Source organism: Thrips palmi, unplaced genomic scaffold, assembly GCF_012932325.1.
Source record: "Thrips palmi isolate BJ-2018 unplaced genomic scaffold, TpBJ-2018v1 HiC_scaffold_12, whole genome shotgun sequence".
Taxonomy (NCBI): domain Eukaryota; kingdom Metazoa; phylum Arthropoda; class Insecta; order Thysanoptera; family Thripidae; genus Thrips; species Thrips palmi.
In genome coordinates this window covers 4146924-4167476 of record NW_023144623.1, presented here as the reverse complement: position 1 = coordinate 4167476, position 20553 = coordinate 4146924, and the positions used below count along the sequence as shown (strand labels likewise).

General features: G+C 46.1%; 2 protein-coding genes across 25 annotated transcripts; one reads left to right on the top strand and one right to left on the bottom strand.

Annotated features, from left to right (window-relative positions):
* Positions 1 to 1346: 1346 nt before the first annotated feature.
* On the bottom strand, positions 1347 to 16102 carry LOC117640618 (zinc finger protein 470-like). 15 transcript variants are annotated; one of them, XM_034377270.1, is made up of 5 exons: positions 15210 to 15333; positions 11010 to 11136; positions 5246 to 5338; positions 5047 to 5162; positions 1347 to 3589 (listed from the first exon to the last, which is right to left on the bottom strand). In XM_034377270.1, exon 5 carries the CDS (start codon positions 3525 to 3527, stop codon positions 2205 to 2207), a length of 1323 nt encoding a protein of 440 aa, XP_034233161.1. In that variant the 5' UTR covers positions 3528 to 3589; positions 5047 to 5162; positions 5246 to 5338; positions 11010 to 11136; positions 15210 to 15333; the 3' UTR covers positions 1347 to 2204. The 15 variants fall into 15 exon arrangements, with proteins under 15 accessions (XP_034233161.1, XP_034233162.1, XP_034233163.1 ...); XM_034377271.1 differs by having other exon boundaries at positions 5047 to 5153; XM_034377272.1 differs by having other exon boundaries at positions 11023 to 11136.
* On the top strand, positions 14647 to 20164 carry LOC117640620 (gastrula zinc finger protein XlCGF57.1-like). 10 transcript variants are annotated; one of them, XM_034377314.1, is made up of 6 exons: positions 15213 to 15350; positions 16487 to 16591; positions 16690 to 16787; positions 17263 to 17367; positions 18467 to 19159; positions 19328 to 20164. In XM_034377314.1, exons 5-6 carry the CDS (start codon positions 18493 to 18495, stop codon positions 19675 to 19677), a joined length of 1017 nt encoding a protein of 338 aa, XP_034233205.1. In that variant the 5' UTR covers positions 15213 to 15350; positions 16487 to 16591; positions 16690 to 16787; positions 17263 to 17367; positions 18467 to 18492; the 3' UTR covers positions 19678 to 20164. The 10 variants fall into 10 exon arrangements, with proteins under 10 accessions (XP_034233200.1, XP_034233196.1, XP_034233205.1 ...); XM_034377309.1 differs by lacking the exon at positions 15213 to 15350 and adding an exon at positions 14647 to 14764 and having other exon boundaries at positions 18467 to 20164; XM_034377305.1 differs by lacking the exon at positions 15213 to 15350 and adding an exon at positions 14715 to 14866 and having other exon boundaries at positions 18467 to 20164.
* The last annotated feature ends 389 nt before the right edge of the window (positions 20165 to 20553 follow it).

Below are 20553 nucleotides of genomic sequence, written 5' to 3'. Positions count from 1 at the left end.
CGAGAGAGACAAGGCAGCGATGAACCGTTCGGATTCTCCCTGCTGCTGCTGCTGGCTCGCCCCGGATAATTAATAGTCGGTCACTGACGGCAATTTTGCTGGTATAAATTTGGCGCGCCCGGGTCCTAGGGAGGTCCAGGTAACGCGCGCCTGGTTGCTCGCACCCGGGACAAGAGCAGACGTAAACTGAAGAAGAAGAGGAAGAAGAGGACGACAAAAAAGAAGAATGTAGTAGTAGTATAGTGGTATAGAAGAAGAAGAAGAAGACACACACGATCGAGAAGATGACCGAAATGAATGACGGGAATGGCTGTGCGATAGCGCACAGTTTCCGTAGGGAGGAAGGGTTGGAGAGAGAGAGAGAGAGAGAGAGAGAGAGAGAGAGAGAGAGAGAGAGAGAGAGAGAGAAGAGAGAGAGAGAGAGGGGGGGGGATAAGGTGCGAGCTCCAGTCCGGGGTTCTACTCACTTTGCTCTGGTACTCCGTGCGCACCAATCAGTTTCGGCGGAGGTCCCTACCCCTCTGTGCCCTCCGATTCCGAGATACGTTTTCTTCCCTGTCTCTCTCTCTCTCTCTCTCGCACCCACGAGAACGCCCCATGAGTGCGAGAGAGACACAGCGACGAACCCGCGACCCTCGGAATCAGTCTGCCGCTGGCACCTGGTCGGCCGCTTGCCACGCCACGAATCCACCCGGGGAGACGTGCTGTCTCGTACACAGTGGCCTCACTTGAGGCGGGTGCGACCCGCCTGGGGTTGAGTGGGTAGCTGGTCGCACCCAATGGTGGACCCTCGTTAACTAAGTTACTGTTCGCATCGGGCTGCAAGGCTGAGACAAAACATTGTGCGAGAAGATTTGCGTCACCGCGCTGCTTGCTATCGCCGTCTCAAGACGCCCACCTCGCCTCTATTCGACTGAGTACGCCTCTCCAAGTTTCAATGCACCAGACGAGGACGCACTCTAAGCACTTTACTGACTTTTTACTCATTTTGTGAGTATTTATGTGAGTAATTTGTGCAACATTAATCATACTTTCTTAGGAAGTACAAAGTATTATTGTTGCTTATACAAATACGTAATTCATAAGAAAAAAGTCAGTAACATGGTGAGTGCGAATGTCAAGACCTTCGTGGAAAGTAATAACTTCCACTGAAACTACAAATGGATCACCGACACGAAGACGAACTTCCTGGTCCCCGCCAGATTGCTCCCAAATGAGCTAGTGAGTAGAGTGTGTTCGGAGGCGCCATGGCGCAGTAACACCTGCTCTTCTGCTTGTTCTGATACACAAAAAAAAGATTATGAGGGGTGGAGGGTTAGAGAGACGTCTAACATATTTTTCGAGCCACAACGCCACATTATGTCAAATTTAATTAGTCAAAACACTTCTCAAAAATAACTAACATTTGAAAATATATGCATATCTTCTGCTTCCCTGTAAATAAGCAAAGAACAGTGGATCAGCTGCAGCATCTTGAAAACAAAAACAATATCTTTGGCCGGCAAAAAAGCCCCCACAAATTAATCAAGTAACAATACAAAAAAAATATATATATTTACGATTGACGAAACTAACAAAAGTTTTCAAAACAATCACTAATGATACCTGTAGAAACACACACAAGAAACACTCAAGAGAAATGAAAAGGTAGCTATCGATAAGATTTTTAAGAGATAACACATAGGGTCTCACGTCCCTCCAAAAATTATTTGCACATATGAACAGAAAAGTAACTTTTTGCGCACAGTGACGCCAAAGGGCTCATTAAAACAAAATTAACATTACACCTTGGAGCAGTCGATGCAGATACTATCTTTTTAAACTTCACACCAATTTGGCATGGAATAAAGTTCCAAAAAATGGTTTTAAAGCCGACTAACTCTAATTACAATGTTCACTGAACACTGACCACGATCAAAACAAAGTTTACAGGAAGTTTTATGATACGTTTGCTGAGCACAAAATACCTTCAAACAATAATTGGTGCACCAGGTTTAACCCCACCCTTGCCTTAATTTTTTGATGAGATCCTTGAAGAAACTCAATGGTGTCAGTGCACTCCGTGGGGCCTAATCCCTGAAGCTGATGGACGTTCGAGAGAACTTTCTGCTTCATTTTGGCGGGCGAGCTTACTCAAATGGCTGCTTCCATTTATGGGTTCTAAGATGGCCTGATACAGTGAATATTTGATGGCATACTGTGCACTAGAGAGGCTCCTCCTCTGTATGCGTTCTTCTTAGATGACGCCTCAGGTGATCTGCTGAAGTAAACTTCTCATCACATACTGTGCACTCAAAAGGCTTCTCCCCTGTATGGCTGCTTCTAAGATGAGTTCGGAGAGCACGTGCTTCACTGTACTTCTTCCCGCAAACCGTGCACTCGAAAGGCTTCTCCCCTGTGTGAACTCTGGAATGCTTGGTTAGGTCACTTCGATCAGCAAACTTGTGATTGCAGACCGCGCACTGGAAAGGCTTCTCCCCTGTGTGGGTTCTAAAGTGAGTTTTGAGGACGAAAGATCGGCTAAACTTTTTATTGCAAACTACGCACTCAAATTTCTTTTCGCCGGTATGAGTTTGAAGGTGAGACTTAAGAATATCCTTCTGCTTAAACTGCTTTTTGCAAACTGTGCACTCAAACGGCCTCTCCTCCGTGTGCGTTTTAACGTGACTTCTGAGATGGGCCGATTGCTTGAACTGCTTGTTGCAAACACTGCACTCAAAAGGCTTGTCCCCCGTGTGATTTCTCTGATGAATTTTGAGTTCACACCCTGTCCTGAACTTCTTATTGCAAACAGCGCACTCGAATGGCTTGTCACCAGTGTGAACTGAAAGGTGAGTTTTGAGGCCACCCACTGCAGTAAACTTCTTACTGCAAACTGTGCACTCGTAAGGTTTGGGCCCTTTTAGATGCGTTTGCAAATGAGTTTTGAGGCTTTGTCTTAGGCTAAATTTCATAGAGCAAACTGTGCACTTGAAAGGTCGCTCCTCTTTATGAGTTACAAGATGGTCTATGAGGTTACTTCTAAACCTAAACTTCTTACTGCAAATTGTGCATTCGAAAGGTTTCTCTTCCGAGTGGGTTTTAAGATGGGTCTTCAGATTACTTCCTTGATTAAACTTCTTGTTGCAAACGTTGCACTCGAAAGGCTTGTCCCCAGAATGGATTCTAAGATGGGTCTTGAGGTCCCTTAATGCACTCCACTTCTTGCTGCAAATCATGCACTCGTAACGCTTCTCCCCTGTGTGGGTTTTTGCATGAGTCAAGAAACCACTGGATGAAGAAAACCTCTTCTTGCAAACTGTGCATTCGAAAGGCTTCTCCCCGGTATGGGTTCTTAGATGAATCTTGAGAGAATCTTTACGACTCAACTTCTTAGAGCAAACGACGCATTCGTGCAGTTCCTCTTTTGTATGGATCTGGTAATGAGCTGAAAGTGTTTTACCGTTCTGGAACTTCTTATGACAAAATTTGCACTGGAGAGGGTTCTTGTCGGCATCAATGCGGCTATGCACAACCATCTTGCGCATTGAAGGGAAACTCTAGTACACGCGAGCATTAGCGGGCCAAAAATCCAATTGCACTTACCAATCTGGAATCCAGAAGAGCATCCACCAATTAAATTCCAATCTGAACATGACAGGATCGGATGATGCAACTTAAATAAGACATGCCAGTTTTCTTCGCAATGTTAAGAAATTTCTTTGCACGCTTACGAATAAAGTTAACAAATACTTTGGGCTTCAAACAAATTTGTGAGCACCTAGCAAACCAACTCTACGAATGAAACAATTTGAGACATTTCCTCGTAACTTGCGACCTAATTTCATGCGTAAAATGTAAGCCGTCATTTTCACATCTGAATGATATGGCACAAATATACGTCTATCTATCTTAAAATTGAATTCCTTCTATAACATATTATGATCGCTTTGTTATCACACAATAGGACGGCCATTTGTCCTCCGCAAGTTTACAACGAAATTTCCATGCAAATCTACGAAGAACTTAATACGCAAACTTACAGCACTGTAAAAATTAATGTCCGGAATAAACGAAGGATCCTTCGGCAAAAAAATTGCCAACGGTTCCTTCGTTAATTTACGAAGCTGTTCGTATATTTACAAAAACCTTTGTTAATTTTTTGAACGATCTCTGTCGATTTTACAATCACAATGGAAATTTACGAAGCACCTTCGTAAATCTACAAAGATCCTTCGTAAATTTACAGGGAACCTTCGTTAATGAACGAAGAACCTTCGTTAATATACAGAGAACCCTCGTAATTATACGTCTGGAATTAACAACGGATCCTTCGGCAAAATATTTTCCAACAGTTCCTTCGTTTATTTACGAAGGTCCGCCGTAGATTTACGAAGACCCGTCGTAGATTAACGAAGCCCGTCGTAAATTTACGAAGCCCTTCGTAAATTTACAACAGATTCTGTACATTTACGATTTTTCTTCGTAAATTTACTAAGAACCTTAGTAAATTAACGACGAACTTCCGTTGATTTACAAAAGTTCCTGAAGGAAAGAAACATTTACAGTGCACTTTTGGACATTCCCAAAAACCTTCGTAAAATATTCCGTTGTAAATCCACAACATAATTTTTGCATTGAGGAAAATTCTTCATACGCTTGCGAAAAAAAATGTTTGCTTTTCAATGACCGTGTTTTCACTGACGTCTGCGAAGAAATTTCTTTGCAATGCGCACTGTATTTTTCGCAACCTTTTCAGAGTATGTAAGGGCCGTTCCAAAAACCAATGGAAAAGTACTTCTTTGCCACGCATGTTAACGTTTTAACGTGCTTTCAAATAGTGCTGTACACCAACTAACAGCGGAACGTCGAAGGTGGCCAGGACGAAGACGAACCAGAGCGGAAGTCAGAAACACCACATGACATTTCAAATGTGCGCGGCACGGTGGATCCCGCATTTCAAGTTTCGAACTGCCACTTTTGACTTTTCGAGTCTCAGCCAGATTACACTCTGAAAACATTACGAACTACTTTTAGCCTTACGAAGTAAAGTATGTAGCTACATACCCTATAACACAGTATTTTGAGCAAACGTGGGCTTACAAAGAAAATATTCCGTGACGTAGAAACCATTTCTTCGTAACACAAACTTAACAGTTGGTGCCTTACGTATGCTGAAAATACTTCGTAGATTTTAAGCGTGTACATACTCTGCAAATGTAACTTTAAAAAGTATGCCTCACCAAGGCTTATAGACATGACTTACTTCAATGGTGATTTCTCTGCTGGCGACGCAACACCCCAATGGACGCAACTTCTCAGCAGATTCCAATGAGTCACCAGCAGCAGGCTCTGGCAGCTGTAAGCAGAGTTCCCATCTTACTCTTCAGACGATGACTATTATACACTGAGGGTGAATTATCACCATTGCCCTTTCATTGGGTGACGCACGGAACCACAAGTCACTATCGTAAGTTTCTACCTTCGCTGCGCAGTCATAATACTAAGCTTTTCGTTCGTATTACGAGGAAAAACTCAGTAGGGTAGTGGAAGTGTTTTATGACAGATTTGTATCGTAAAATACCGCGAATTAGCTCAGTATTAGGACTGCACGACATTTCTCAGTAGGAAATGGGGACTGTGTACACGGTAAAAACGGCTCCTGGTTTTCCCAGGAACCCCCTGAAAATCGCCTATGTCTTCGCCATAGGGCTCCTGGGAAAACAAGGTACCGTTTTTACCGTGTACAAGCGACGCAAACTCGTACCCACTAAGGGAGAATCGACCCCAGCGAAGTTTTCCCTATAGCAGAAACGTGACAGTTAACTCACGAAAAATGTTAAGTGGACTGTCCACCTCTGGTCACGCGCAGTGAGAATGTGATATCAAAATGAAGAATGGAAGGAGACCGAATGACTTGTAGGTGGTCGGGGGTAGAGCTTCGATGCATCGACCAGAAAACACAACTAGTAGCGTCAGCGTCTCGGACCGCAGCGAGCTGACAGAAATTAACAGACATCAGGCCGGCAGACGTAACGTGTACCGCTCCGGCGGGCTGGCAGGCTGAGGCTGTGAGGGGAGCTCGGACGGACAAGCAGGCCGGCACTGGGGAAGGTTGTTCTGCACTGCACTAAGCAAGTAGTGATTGCGACCATGCACGGCGCGCCCTCTCTCTCCGGGCCCTACGGCACGCGCCACGAGTGCGAGAGAGAAAGAGCGACCAGTCCGCCCTAATGAGGCAGCCGACCCCCGTCCAGCCACCCTTTGCCGGCGGCCGCCTCTACTGTGAAATTCGAGTAAACTCTCAAAGGGCCACGATTCGGTGCAGAGCCTTTCGCCCTGAAGGACGCGGTAAGGCTTGAAAGCGACGCCAGCATCTCTCTCTCTCTCTCTCTCTCTCTCTCTCTCTCTCACACACACACACACACACACCTCAGTCATGTTGCACCAGGATTTGTGTCTTCTTTTCGGTTACCATTGCACTTGTCTTTCACATTTTCCACAGGGGTGGGCTTCCATTCAAGGAGAATTCATTCCAGCAGGGACGTGGCACTTGCTCCACATAGTCCTTACCGTCACTCTGTCTCCCTCGCACCCGTAACGGGCGCCACATCAGTGCGAGAGGGATAGAGACAGAGCGACAAAAAACGACTCTCCGAAAAAGTCTGCAACGACCAGTTCAGCGTCAAAAGTTGCGAAGACAACACCTGCCACGCATGTTCCTCTGGGACATTAAAACTCACTTTATCTATAGTGTCACATCCAACAGACCGTTCCATCAACCTACTCTCAGTCCCTCCATTAAGCCCGCCTTGCCCCAGCATGAGAAATCGCCATGTGCGCCTTGGTCCCGGCCAACCCTGATGCATCCACAAGTTTGACGGCACCCGTTGGCCCTGGCTTGGGTCGCACAGCTCCGCGGTCCAGGCTGGCGCCCCTCTTGCACCCCCGCCCCCTTTCCCGCGCCGGGGCCCCCGACGTGCAGCCCGTCGCCACAGGGCTGTTTTGCATAAAAACGGAACATAACGAGTGACCCTACACGGTAAACACGGTACCTGGTTTTCCCAGGAGCCCTATGGCGAAGATATAGGCGATTTCCAGGGGGTTCCTGGGAAAACCAGGAACCGTTTTTACCGTGTAGTCCGTGTGTGGGTGTGTGGACGCACGCGCTTTTAGCTGGTCCAAACCACACACACACACACACACACACACACACACACACACACAAGCAAGCGCGCAGAAATCACAAAATGAGATCCTCGCAATATGGACAGCCGCGATAATGTAAAAGGCTGCAGCGTCCCCGATCAAAAAGGGAGGACGCGTGCACTGAAATGAGCCCCCCATCCCCCTTCATGTCAAACTGCACTCACGTCAACATGGTGTACGCACGCGGCAAATGGTCTGTCCGGCGTTGCCTAAAGCTGTTGTAAACACGCCGACCCGCGTTTGATTTCCCACCCAATATGACATCCATTCTTTATTAGAGCGAGTGGATGGAGGGCGTACACGGCAAAAAAACAGTTTCTGGTTTTCGCAGGAAGGCTATGATGAAGGCATGGGTGATTTCCAGGGAGCTCCTTGCAAAACCAGGAACCGTGTAAGATGTTGACCAAACCCTTGCGACGGGAGAGAACGGCGCACTCTGGTAAAACGTGACAAACTATTTATGACCTCGCAAAGAAAAGCAGCATATTAGAACAGAGTATTTTGTACATACATAAGCTTACAAAGAAAATATTTCGTAATTGAATACCTATTTCTTCGTATAACAAACAAAATAGATTGCGCCTTGCATGTGCTCAAAATACTTGGTAGGGTGTAAAGCGTGTGCGATATCACAATTCACCACACGTTCTATGTTCATAGCGGTTAGAATCTCAGTGCGTGCGCACTGCCGACCCGGCCTCCTGGCAGCCTAGCGCCTGCGAAGTCGGGGGTAGGCTGTGCCGCAGCACACGCGAGGCCCGCGGGCTGGCCCGCCATAAGGCGTCTGCACTGTTAATGTCATACGGTAACATGCTGCACCGACTATAAAATAATAAGATTTCCTCCGCATCAACACTCTCATTCCAGGAACGCGACATCACGTTGAAACGAACGTGACAAAATGTCACGTTCGTTTCAGCATTGTGTCACATTCGTTTGGGTGTGAATTGGCCAAAAATCAGCTTGTTCACATTCAAACGAACGTGACACAATGCCCAAACGAACGTGACACTTTAGCACGTTCGTTTCAACGTGATCACATTCCTGGAATGAGAGTGAAGAAAGAAATTCGACGAAATGTCTTTTAAGTGCGGTGAACTTTCTGAGGTTTGTCACAAGGTCGGCTTGCACTGGAAAGAATTTTCACCGTGCGACTTAAACAGTGTAGGTGAGCCCGCGACGTCTCTCGTCTCTATCTCTTCATTTCGTTACGGTCTTTCCTGGTCCGCCGGTTCCGCCGGTTAAGGTACCGACTCTTTTCAGCCGCGCTGCCCCAAGCAGCTAACTTCGTTCCGAGTAAAACTCGCGTTCGCCGCGGGTCTCCCTCACCGCGTCCACTGCAGGCGACCGAGACAGGATGAGGGGAACGGGGACACTCCAAAAAGAATACCGTAAGCCGGGGTAATATGAGACAATTTCGGGGTAATATGAGACGGAGTTTGGTTTGCGTAAGATTCACTCTGAGCTCGCTATTAGGCCACAAAGAGAGCCACTGCTCTAAAAAATTTATTACTCTTGATTGGTACCATTTTTCGCCGTGAAGTTTGACAGGGATAAGTCATCAAATGCCACAAGCATCATAATTCTAACGATAAGAATCATGCGTCTCATATTACCCCGAAATTGTCTCATATTACCTCGGTCTACGGTAGCAATCACAGTCCAACAGAAACTGCCTCCTCGCTCCGAGCAGCCACTTCGTTTTCGCTACTTTTGGAGCCAGGACCAACCTGATTGCTGATGTGACTATTAAAGTGCACGGCAAAACCAAAGTCCGGGTTTCCCAGGCGCAACCTGGAAAAAACAGGGCATTTTTCCAGGGTGCGCCTGGGAAACCCGGACGCTGTTTTTGCCGTGTGATAGCAACGATAACAGTACAAAATAAAGAAGAATGAATTCAGAGATATTACTGGAGATATTTCCGGTGGTCTATAAAATTAGGTGCCAGGCACGTTACATGTTAATGAAATAGGTTTCAACACAACACTCCCCCTTACAGTGCAGGTAACATGGTTCTTAGACATCTTCAAGCCAGACCTTTCATAACCCATTTAAAAACCTATCTTTTCCCCATTGTTTTTCGCAAATTCAGACTGAGCGCGTCCGTGTACTTCATGAAAAACGTTACCCCCCGCGCACTCCCTCATGTTCCTTTTCCGTTTTTAATGAGTAAAAGTGGAGTCGGTGACCAAGATGTGTCCGCAAGAGACGGCGGCGGGGCGCGCAGAGGGCAAGGGTTGGCCGGCAGCAGCCCTGAGCCTTGCGACTCGGACTCGCCGCCAAAGGGTCGCGTTTAAAACAGGATCGCCCGGGGCATGCTCCGACTGGAGGGATTTCCTTGCGGCTTACACTGTGCTGGTCCCCGTTGCCAATCCGCCCCGCTCCGCCTCGCCCTTTTCCAGGACTCCCTCTCGGCCGCCAGACGCACCTCGCTCCAGGAACTTACACACAGCGGTACGCGGAGACTTCAAAAGCCCGGCTCCACGCAGACTGATTCCGAGAGTCGTGTTCGTCGCTCTGTCTCTCTCGCACCTGTAGGGGACGCCCCGTGAGCGCGAGAGACAGAGCGATGCAAACGACTCTTGGAATCGGTCTGCAGTACGACGCGACCGAGAGGCAAACAACATCGAAACGCCGTCGCTTCGAATGCAAGTCATTACACTGGTATTTCTGACCAAGGGGAAATAACTCCAGTCGAATTTGTACACCGAAATTCATCATTCACGTAACATTCATCAAAATTCGACTGAAAATCGTCGAAATTCGACTGAAATTCGACTGAAATTGATCGAAATTCGACTGAAATAAATCGAAATTTGACTGAAATTTATCGAAATTTATCGGATTTGTACACCGAAATTCACAGTGATTTCCCCTTGTTTCTGACATGATAAATTTCATACGATAAGCAGTTAGGCCAATGTGATTCCTGCAACTTGTGGCATCTGAGCAATAAAAAAATTTCGCGTTAAAAATGCAATGATTTTCTTTGCATGCTGGTCGGTTTCGGCCCAGATTATCATTTAAGACGTAGTAAAGTTGTAACATACCACGCCATAAGATATTTATGACACTTATGGTGCAAGAACTTTTTCATTGCGCTAATGATGCAATGAAAATGGCATTGCATTTAAAACGAGTTCATTATCGCACTCCGGATAGCAGTGTACAAGTTACTACGCCGTTAATACTCGTCATTTCCACGATATTTGACGTTGTCATTCCAAGGAAAGTACGCCATAATTCACAAAAATTTAACATGTTTCCCCTTTGAACGCAACACGACACTGTTATTCGTAGCAGTAAGCTACGCCGACTGCCCAATTTTACAAAAAAAATAATTATCGCGCACATTTTCATGGTTAAGATGCAATATTAAGCATACAAAGTCTTTGATGACCGCGAAACCGAAGTGGAAATCATCGCAAAATATTGCAGACCTAATTGAGACCGTAACATCCCTGAGACATGAAAAACTCAAGCCAAAATACTGACCTAGTATATCTACCCGCGAGACATTCAGGAGGGAACAGCATTGGTAGACATTTACAAGGACACGACAAACAAGAGTAAGGGTGGAGAACGAGTAAAAATTACATCACTGACACAATATTCTCTCAGAATGCACCCGCTTCAGACCGGACTCAGAACTGATCAAATCGACGCGTCCCAATCGAATAATTTTAACTAACCAGTTGATGACCAAGTTGTCACGACCACGCAATCAGTATGGGAACTTTCATGGAAAGGTCGTAAATTTGGGATAAAGAAGTCATCAGTCGGACGTGATGAAAAAACCATAAAGTAGTAAACGATCTAACCCTACAAGAATACCTTGACGTGGAGTGCCGCTGCTGTAGACGCACTGAAAGTGAGCACGGAACACTGCAGTCGCCGCGTCGAAGAGATGGTCCGCCGGCGTCGTCCAGCGGATCGAAGCAGCAACTTCTGGAATGAGGAAGGATCGCATTAGCGTTGTTTCCGAACAATCTGAGCTTCTGGCAGGACAACATCAGGTCACGACAACCGCAGGCGTGGTCACAGCGAGTCAGGCCAAGCGGTAAAAGGTATGGAGTCAGTGTAGACGGTACTCCAATGAATCTTGAAACGGAAGAACAAAAGTAGCCCCTAAAACAGCTTCAAGACGTGCGGAGACGTTCCCCCACCACTGATACGCATGCCCATTAAGGACAAACGATTGTTCTTCTTCCGCTACCGGATTCATTGGAGAATCCATAGACCCTTCTAATCATCGCCAACGGAGAGGAGCACGCTCAGATAGAGGGGTTCGTTTTGCACGAAGTTTCGAAATGTCATTGGGCCCGCTCGGATTCCGGTTCTACGTCCAATTATAAGATTTTTGACACCTTGGTCGACTCGATCAGACCACCGGAAGGGGTCGCACCAGGCCTCGGAAGTTCTTGTCGACGGACACACCGGTTGCCGACTTTCCAGGGGCTAAACACGCGTAACGCTTCGTTTCTCAGAAAATTTCATAAAATGAAAGTTGCTGGAAATGTAAAAGTACGTTGGAATCAAAATTTTGATACTCAAAAACTCAAAAAAGTCGAACTTTTGTTGCCTACTTACAGGGGGCAAAAGGTCGGAAAACTATATTAAACACGTTACACATAGGAACTGTTACACAAATGTATGTAGGTTAGTAAAAAACAATTATAATTGAGTACACTTTGACTTCATATATCATAAATAATGTTTTAGTACCATTATGCAGATTATGGTTGCAGTTCACGAACGCTGCCTAAAGAATTTGTTAAGTTTATCGCATTTACGATCCACTGTTACAACGAAGAGGAGACGCTGCATTTCTTCTTCGTCGGTGGTAATCTCGTTTCCCTCGATGAGCCTGGTAACTCATTGCAACCCCACGTCATCTGATTTATTTACATTGTTGGCTGAGCGATAGCGAAGCCTGTTACTCCAGTGGGGTTGAAAAGTTTTGTCTGTCTGTCTGTCGGTCTGTCTGTCTGTCGGTCTGTCTGTCGGTCTGTCTGTCCGCACTACTCCTCCTGAACGGCTCGGCCGATCTCGGTGAGATTTTGCACACTTCTTGGGTATGTCCTTGGCTCGGCACACGCGAAATTTCACCATCCTAGCTCAACTGGTTCAGTTTTTATAGGCGAAAAACACCTAAAAAACGGCGAAAAATAGAGATTTCTGCAGATAGACCACTTCTGTCTTGGAGAAAGGGGGGTCTGGGGGGCGGGGCCCCCCAGCCTCGACAAGTTAAAAAGTGACAAGGGTCAAGATCGTGTTATCTGTAGATAAAACAACTCTGTTTAGAATGTTGGGGGGTCTGGGGGGCGGAGCCCCCCAGCATTCAACAAGTTAAAAAATAACCGACAACGGACAAGCCATTGCCTGCCGCAGGCAGGCTAGCGCCGCAGGCCAAGGTAGGTACGCCAGGCGTGGATTGGAGGAACAGGCAGCGAGACATCGCGAAGCCTGTTACGACAAGACGCGGTCTGGCGTAAACCTACCTTGTTAAAATTTGAGACCATCTCTGTGCTCTCCTGGAAGTTTATGTCAGTATTCAATACTAAGGAATCTCTTTTCGGAAAGCTAGTTGCTTACCTCGTAGCTTTAAAAAACCACAAGAATTGCTTGCATTCACAGTGTCAGCCAGGGTGACTGAGGCCAAAACAGGTGGCTCATCGTAGCAGCCTACGTCAAATGTAGTTTCTTAGCCTTTATTTTCCTCGAAGATCACTTCGATGTTAAAGAGAAACATAACAAGCTAGGTAGATGAACACCAGTCTTGAATACTGACATAAACTTTTAGGAGAGCACAGAGATGGTCTCAAATTTTAACAATGTAAATAAATCAGATGACGTGGGGTTGCAATGAGTTACCAGGCTCATCGAGGGAAACGAGATTACCACCGACGAAGAAGAAATGCAGCGTCTCCTCTTCGTTGTAACAGTGGATTGTAAATGTGATGAACTTAGCAAATTCTTTAGGCAGCGTTAGTGAACTGTGTAACCATAATCTGCATAATGGTACAAAAACATTATTTATAAATATATGAAGCCGAAGTGTACTTAAATATAATTGTTTTTTACTAACCTACATACATTTGTCTAACAGTTCCTATGTGTAACGTGTTTAATATAGATTTCCGACCTTTTGCCCCCTGTAAGTAGGCAACAAAAGTTCGACTTTTTTGAGTTTTTGAATATCAAAATTTTGATTCCAACGTACTTTTACATTTCCAGCAACTTTCATTTTATGAAATTTTCTGGGAAACGAAGCGTTACGCGTGTTTAGCCCCTGGAAAGTCGGCAACCGGCGTGTCCGTCGACAGGAACTTCCGAGGCCTGGTGCGACCCCTTCCGGTGGTCTGATCAAGTCGACCAAGGTGTCAAAAATCTTATAATTGGACGTAGAACCGGAATCCGAGCGGGCCCAATGACATTTCGAAACTTCGTGCAAAACGAACCCCTCTAACGCTCAGACCAATAAGGACTTTTTTCTCTCTTGCTTATAGCGGTTTTTGAGCAAACGTCAAATGTACTATTATCTCCGTAACTATGCACAATTTTGATCGTTTCCGGGATATAATTGTCAATAGATCATGTAGAAATTAAAAAGTATATTGCAAATGACATTAAGTCCGGTTTAATGGGACTTTAAACATTATACAATGAACAAAATAGTGCATAGCCAAAGAGAAAATAGGACATATTACGTTTGCACTAAAACCTTTATGGCAACAGATAAAAAGTCAATACGAGTCTGAGAGTGAACGAAAGTACTCAAACCGTCAGGATCCAGCCGCGCGCCACCAATAGTGCGTTAGCGTAAACCGTCAAAAGCCGAACTCTGATCGCAAGCATAGGTCTAAGAGAAGTTCACAGCAAGCAGTGACCCCTGCTGCGATCCCTACTATTGGATACACAGTAAATGTCTTATGGTGAAAGGCTGCACCACCATAATATGGTGGCGATTTTCTCCATAATACCAACGAAATTCGTCAAAATCTCTATACGGTACAGTGAATTCTTAATGGTATGTTACGAAGTCAGCTGCACCACCATAATATGGAACATTTTCACCATAATATGGAGAATCTTCACTGTACAACATTTAGAGTGTACTACCGTTACGTAAGACACCACGTGTGGGAGCACTTAATGACAAGCAATCAGTACATGAGGGTAAGAATTCTGCTTACAATGACAAATTTTGCGAAACGTTACGCAGGAGGAGGGGGTGGCACGTGGTCCAGCGTAACACCGGCTTGTGTGGAGGGTGGTTGACCATGCGTTAACTACGTGACTCTAATGGGTATTTTATCGTATCTCTGGACCGGAAGTCAAAGAAGTAAGAACCAAAACCACTTCCGCGCATGCTCAGACGCTTACTTCCCAGTGGAGGGCGGACGTCTGCGCATGCGCAGAACCGGTCTTGCTGTAGATTTTTTACTTCCGGTCTAGGGATTCGTTACAATACGCCTTGGAAGGACGGCCTCTACCTGGTATACACCCCTCCCTAGAAAGAAGCCCCTGTCAAGAGCGAAGTGCGTAGTCATCGACCAGTGTCTTTGCACCGGAAGTAAGAGAAACTTAAGCATGACCAAGAAATAGTTTTAAATGTAGCCCATCGTATTTCAGCAGAAGAACGAAAACATCTGCGAACTGTTTGAAACGCGCTGCGGTAAGAGGCTCTGTTCACATTGCATGTTTCCCTCCTTAACGGATTCCTATTGGGTCGTTGACTCACCGGTTGGCTTATCCTGCTTCCATCCCGCGGCCAATGTAAAATGCCCCTTAAAATTCCGTGCTAGTAAACACCGGCAGTTTCATTAACATTACCACTCCGAACTAGGGTGTTCAACTAAATCTTGATCGGGAACGGAACCTCAATCACCAGCGAACGCGGCTTCGTCGCCACAAAGACGTTGGTGATCAGGCATCTATTTCTCGGGTCTACGCTGAGGGTTTCAACATCGGAATGCCCTGCACTTAACACTGGGCACATGCTCGGGGTGTCATCTTACCACTAACGATCCAATCGTCGCCCGAAGCACGTGAGAGCTTGCATTCTCTTCCACGTCAGCGGAAGTTCAGGAGCCTGCGGACCCTTCTTCTCTTGCAGTGGGTGCGACAACGTGACGACTGTGCACAGCCAGCGTAACTGGGTAAGGGTTGGGAATGAGGTATTTCGGTTGAAAGAAGTACGAATGAAATTGCAAGTTGGCCGCCTCAAGAACATAACAGACCCTCACTCGTTTACGTATTTTTTGCTGCTCGAGAGCTTTTGCTCTTGCACGAGGCAGAGGAAATTTGAGAACAAGCATATGGGATTGATATGATCAAGCGGCAGCTGATTTGCTATTTCTCTTCTTCTTCTTTAATTCTAACTACCCCTCTTGCGTATAGTGGAGCTCTGCGACAATGGTACGCAAGTCTATGGATGATAGAAGCCTGATACGCCAGCATGTGGTATGGTGCAGTCAGACCAGTGAGAGACTTTCAGTAGAGGATCCGGACGTCCAAAGAATGTAAATTTCGTTTGAGGGCTGACTTCAGGTAATTGTTAACCGCTTCCCAGGGGAAGCCCGTTGCCTTTTAAAGCTTTGGGTTTACGCCCGTGGTGGTGGTCAATTTCAAAGGAACCTACTTTGAAAGTTTCTCACGGTGTCCCAGCGTACTAATCGACTGCAAGAACCGCATGAAGACAATAGGGTATTCTATTGTTTTATTGAAACGGAAGACGAGAAACAAAAGTAAGACCTCAAAATAGCTTCTGGTAATGCTCACCTGGTGGTGGGGGAACCGTGGCGCATGCGTACTGGGAGGTGCGGGAACGTCTGCGCACGCTCAAAAGCTGTTGTTGGGGCTTACATCAGATCTTCCGTTTCAAGATTCATTAGGACCCTTTGTTGAGAAGACGCTTGATCGTTGATGCATAGTTGTAGGTTACCGTCGAGTGTGGAGTTCAGTTCGTAACCATGTAAAATATGGGTTTCTTGATCGTGAGAGGATCCATGTGCTCATACACAGAAGCGGTTTTGCTTCTGTTCTCCATTCGTTCCAAGTTAAGTTGGAGTACCGTTCGGACCCGCTCATTTCTTTCTCATCCACTTATCCAACAATCGGCTAAACCGGAAGTCATGATTATTCTGTTCCTGCGGTACATTTGCCCCCCATTTTATGACCAGAAGTTTTCTCCCTTGTAGTAATTGAACCTGATCTTTTATTTTAAGATGCAAGAAGGCCGTTTGTAACAGTCACATTGCTTGCATTTCTAACCTAGAGTTCATTTGCCCTCCAGATCTGCGATTGGCTGTTCGTCCGACGCACTTCTATTCGCTTCTGATTTTACTCGCTGTGGGACTGCTTCGCCCATACGGCTGTCGCCTCTGCAATACGACGGAAGGTACCTTGAGTTTCTAATCCCATTCTTTCCTCACTCTTCACAGGGTATAACCTTGGTTTCGTTTCAAAATTCTAATCTGACCTTTGTTTGTCCTGCAGAACTGCGATTGGCTGTTGCTCTGACGCACATTGACCTGCTTCCGGCTCTCCTGCGGGATTGCTCCCTGACGGCTGTCAACTCTGCGACACGACTGAAGGTATGTTGACTTAAGATTTACTCTTTCCTCATGGTGGTTACTTGCACTAGGCTCAACATCGAGACGGACTACTGAGTGAAAGTTCACGGATTAGGTCTGTGGCACTGACCACAGGGTATTCCCTATTTCGTGACAAAATGTGTCATCCACCCAAGAAAATTTATCCGCATGCGCAAAGCTGCTCAGCTTGCAGCTTCGAAAGTATTCGTTCTCTGTTATATCAAACCCCATTCATTTCACGGTGCTTTGACGTCATTTTAATGTTATCTCACGTTATTTCCTGGTTATTCCAAGAGAAACGTACATCAAAATTCAATTTGTTTTCCCCTTGACTTTCAGTCTTCAGCTTGCGGGACCGTTGTTGTGAAGGAGAACATTCTGTGGTAGTCGCTTTGCCCACAAACCTTATCTTGATTTCGTTTGGCTACAATTCGCATCGCTTACGATTCTAACCTTGATTTTATTCGACCTTCAGAACTTCGACTCGCCGTTCCGCTGTATCGTGCTCCGATTTGCTTCCGGCTCTACCCTGCGGTACTCCTTCCCCTGACGGCAGTCGTCGACTCTTCAACGCCACTAGGTGAGTGAGGTGCAGATTTATCTTTCAATCGCGGTACACTGTGGCAAAAAGCTACGGAAAATTCTGTAAACAGCTTGTAATTCTTCGTAGCCCCCTTGTCAATATTCTCCGTAGGCTCTCACAGTATTCTCCGTAGGACCTCACAGTGTTCTCCGTAGGACTATAGAGTCTTCCAGGTTCTACGGAGAAGACTGTGTGGTCCTGCGGAGAATACTGTGCGGCCTAACGGAGAATACTGTAAGAGCCTGTGGAGAACATTGATAGGAGGGCTATGGATAATCCTGGCAAAAAACTTAACAGAATTTTCCGTACTTTTTTGCCACAGTGTACACGCTGTAGTGACCTGGGAGAAGAGCTAGAAAGAAAGTTCCGAGGATTTGTCTATGAATTAAATTCAAAAATTCGTTCCTCTGAACGACCGTTTTCGTCGCCGTTCAGTCGAGCCCGGTTTTCATTTCGGGCGACGGACGACTCGTCCCCGCTGACTCGTCTCGGGTACATTCCGACCCCAGTCTAACTCGCCCCGGGCCGAAGACTCGACTCGCCCCTAATGTCGTGCCGACTCATCCCCTCATGTTTTAATTTTTTTAAGATTATCTTTGCGCGCACCTTGACCAACGCACTGCTAATTTTCTTAATACGTGCAACGCCTTCCCGACCCCTTCCGATTTCGACCGATTTATTTTTAATGTGACCTCGCCTCATGAGCTGCAAAAACGTCCTTAATCATGAGGCGCGAGCCCACTGGCTATCCTTGTCCCTCCCATAAAACCGTGGGAGTGCGAGAGAGACAGCCTCACTGCCGGCCGCTTGACTCGTTCGACAGCAGGGAGACGAGCCAGCCGCCGTCGCCGGCCCGGCCTGGACGCGTGGTTCTTCCCCAGCTTTCATTGCGGCCCGCTGCGGGCCGCACTGCGGCCTGAAAAGCGCATGGTGACGTTACAGCGAGCGTGACCCAATGCATACAGGAGCCTGACATTTTTGAACGCTCTTTCCAACGTGACGTGACGCTCCGAATAGTGTCGTCGCGTCACAGTAAGCTGGGAGCGAACCTCTATCTGCAGGCTGCCCACTTACTCTTATGTATTGCGTGTTTCAGGTGGCGTCTTTTTTTGACATACGACCATGGTCAAGTCACGTTCTTCGAGTTGTGCAGCATTCTCTCCTGCGCCGGAGTCGACGGTGCATCTCAACAGCAGTGCATCAGGAAAGACTGTCCATTGCTCAGATAGCGATACAAAATGTAGTGGGAAGGACCAGCTCAGCAGTCATTCGAGAACCCACACTGGGAAGAAGCGTTTCGAGTGCGCAGTGTGCAACCAGAAGTTCAATCGAAGAGGTCATGTCGCGGATCATCTTAGAACCCATACAGGAGAAAAGCCTTTCGAGTGCACAGTTTGCAACCAGAAGTTCAGCCAAACAGGCCATCTCCGACTTCATCTTAAAACCCACACAGGGGAAAAGCTTTTCGAGTGCACAGTTTGCAACCAGAAGTTCAGACAAGCAGGCACTCTTCGAGGTCATGTCAAAACCCACACAGGGGAAAAGCCTTTCGAGTGCACAGTTTGCTTATTGAAGTTCAGTCAAACAGGCACTCTTCGACGTCATCTTAGAACCCATTCAGGGGAAAAGCCTTTCGAGTGCGCAGTTTGCAACCAGAAGTTCAGGCAAGCAGGCACTCTTCGAGAACATCTTAAAACCCACTCAGGGGAAAAGCCTTTCGAGTGCGCAGTTTGCAACCAGAAGTTCAGGCAAGCAGGCACTCTTCGAAAACATCTTAAAACCCACACAGGGGAAAAGCCTTTCGAGTGCACAGTTTGCAACCAGAAGTTCAGACGAGCAGGCACTCTTCGAGGTCATGTTAAAACCCACACAGGGGAAAAGCCTTTCGAGTGCACAGTTTGCAACCAGAAGTTCAGTGTAGCAAGCTATCTCCGACTTCATCTTAAAACCCACACAGGGGAAAAGCCTTTCGAGTGCACAGTTTGCAACCAGAAGTTCAGACGAGCAGGCACTCTTCGAGGTCATGTTAAAACCCACACAGGGGAAAAGCCTTTCGAGTGCACAGTTTGCAACCAGAAGTTCAGTGTAGCAAGCTATCTCCGACTTCATCTTAAAACCCACACAGGGGAAAAGCCTTTCGAGTGCACAGTTTGCAACCAGAAGTTCAGACAAGCAGGCACTCTTCGAGATCATCTTAAAACCCACACAGGGGAAAAGCCTTTTGAGTGCCCAGTTTGCAATAGAATGTTCCGCCATGCATCTGTTCTCAAATGGCATCTTCGAACGCACTCAGGGGATAAGTCTTAATGAAGTGTTTTTTGCAATTGCTTCCTTTTTTCCCTGAAGACAGCCTCAAAACACGTCTTCGAATCCTTTGGGGGTGAAACGAACCTTAGTTTTGCATTCAAACGTACTGACCTGCTTCTTTAGGTTTTGTCGCGTTTGCCACGCCTTTTGAAAGTTTTTTGTTTTACCTGTTTGTTCGGTTAATTTCGATCTTGTGAGAGATGTGATGTAGCTTACTTTTTTTCCTATATATTACAAATGTGCACACCAAATTCTTGCTAAGTTTAATGTGCATAAGCTTTGCTCGATATTGCATGCATTTCGAGATGCATAGGTTTGTGCAAATCTTATGTTCATAAAACTGCGGAGTAAGTTAGTCGATCTACTAATAAAAACAATGTTGTTAGTGTCTTCTTGCTTTGTGAGTGTCTATAATCGGTACAACTTATTCGTGTCTCCGTTGTTGCTTTGCTTGAATATTTCGACGGAAATAAAGTAAAGTATCTCAGGTATGTCGTTTTTCTTTCCTGCTTACTTTTTGCGTGCTAAGTTCTGCTGAGTGCATTGCGAGGCGGTTCGGGATCGAATGCATTTCTGTTCGTGTTTCGAAAGTCCTCATTTAGTCCAGTATATCATTTGCGGGAGGAGGACGTTACTGTTTACACATACCCCACTGCAAGAAAAAACCACAACGAAAGTACACAAATTTCTGGCAAATTTTTTATCAGGAATTTATTGTACTTTTAAAGTACAACAATTGTTGTACAAAGTACAATTGGACCTGCATGTCGAGTGCTGTGCAGTCCAGGCCTCGTTGTGGTTTGTACAATTCTCGTTGTACATTGTCTAATCCCTGTTGTACTTGTGGTGTACAGTTTTTGTTGTAGTTTTGTTGTA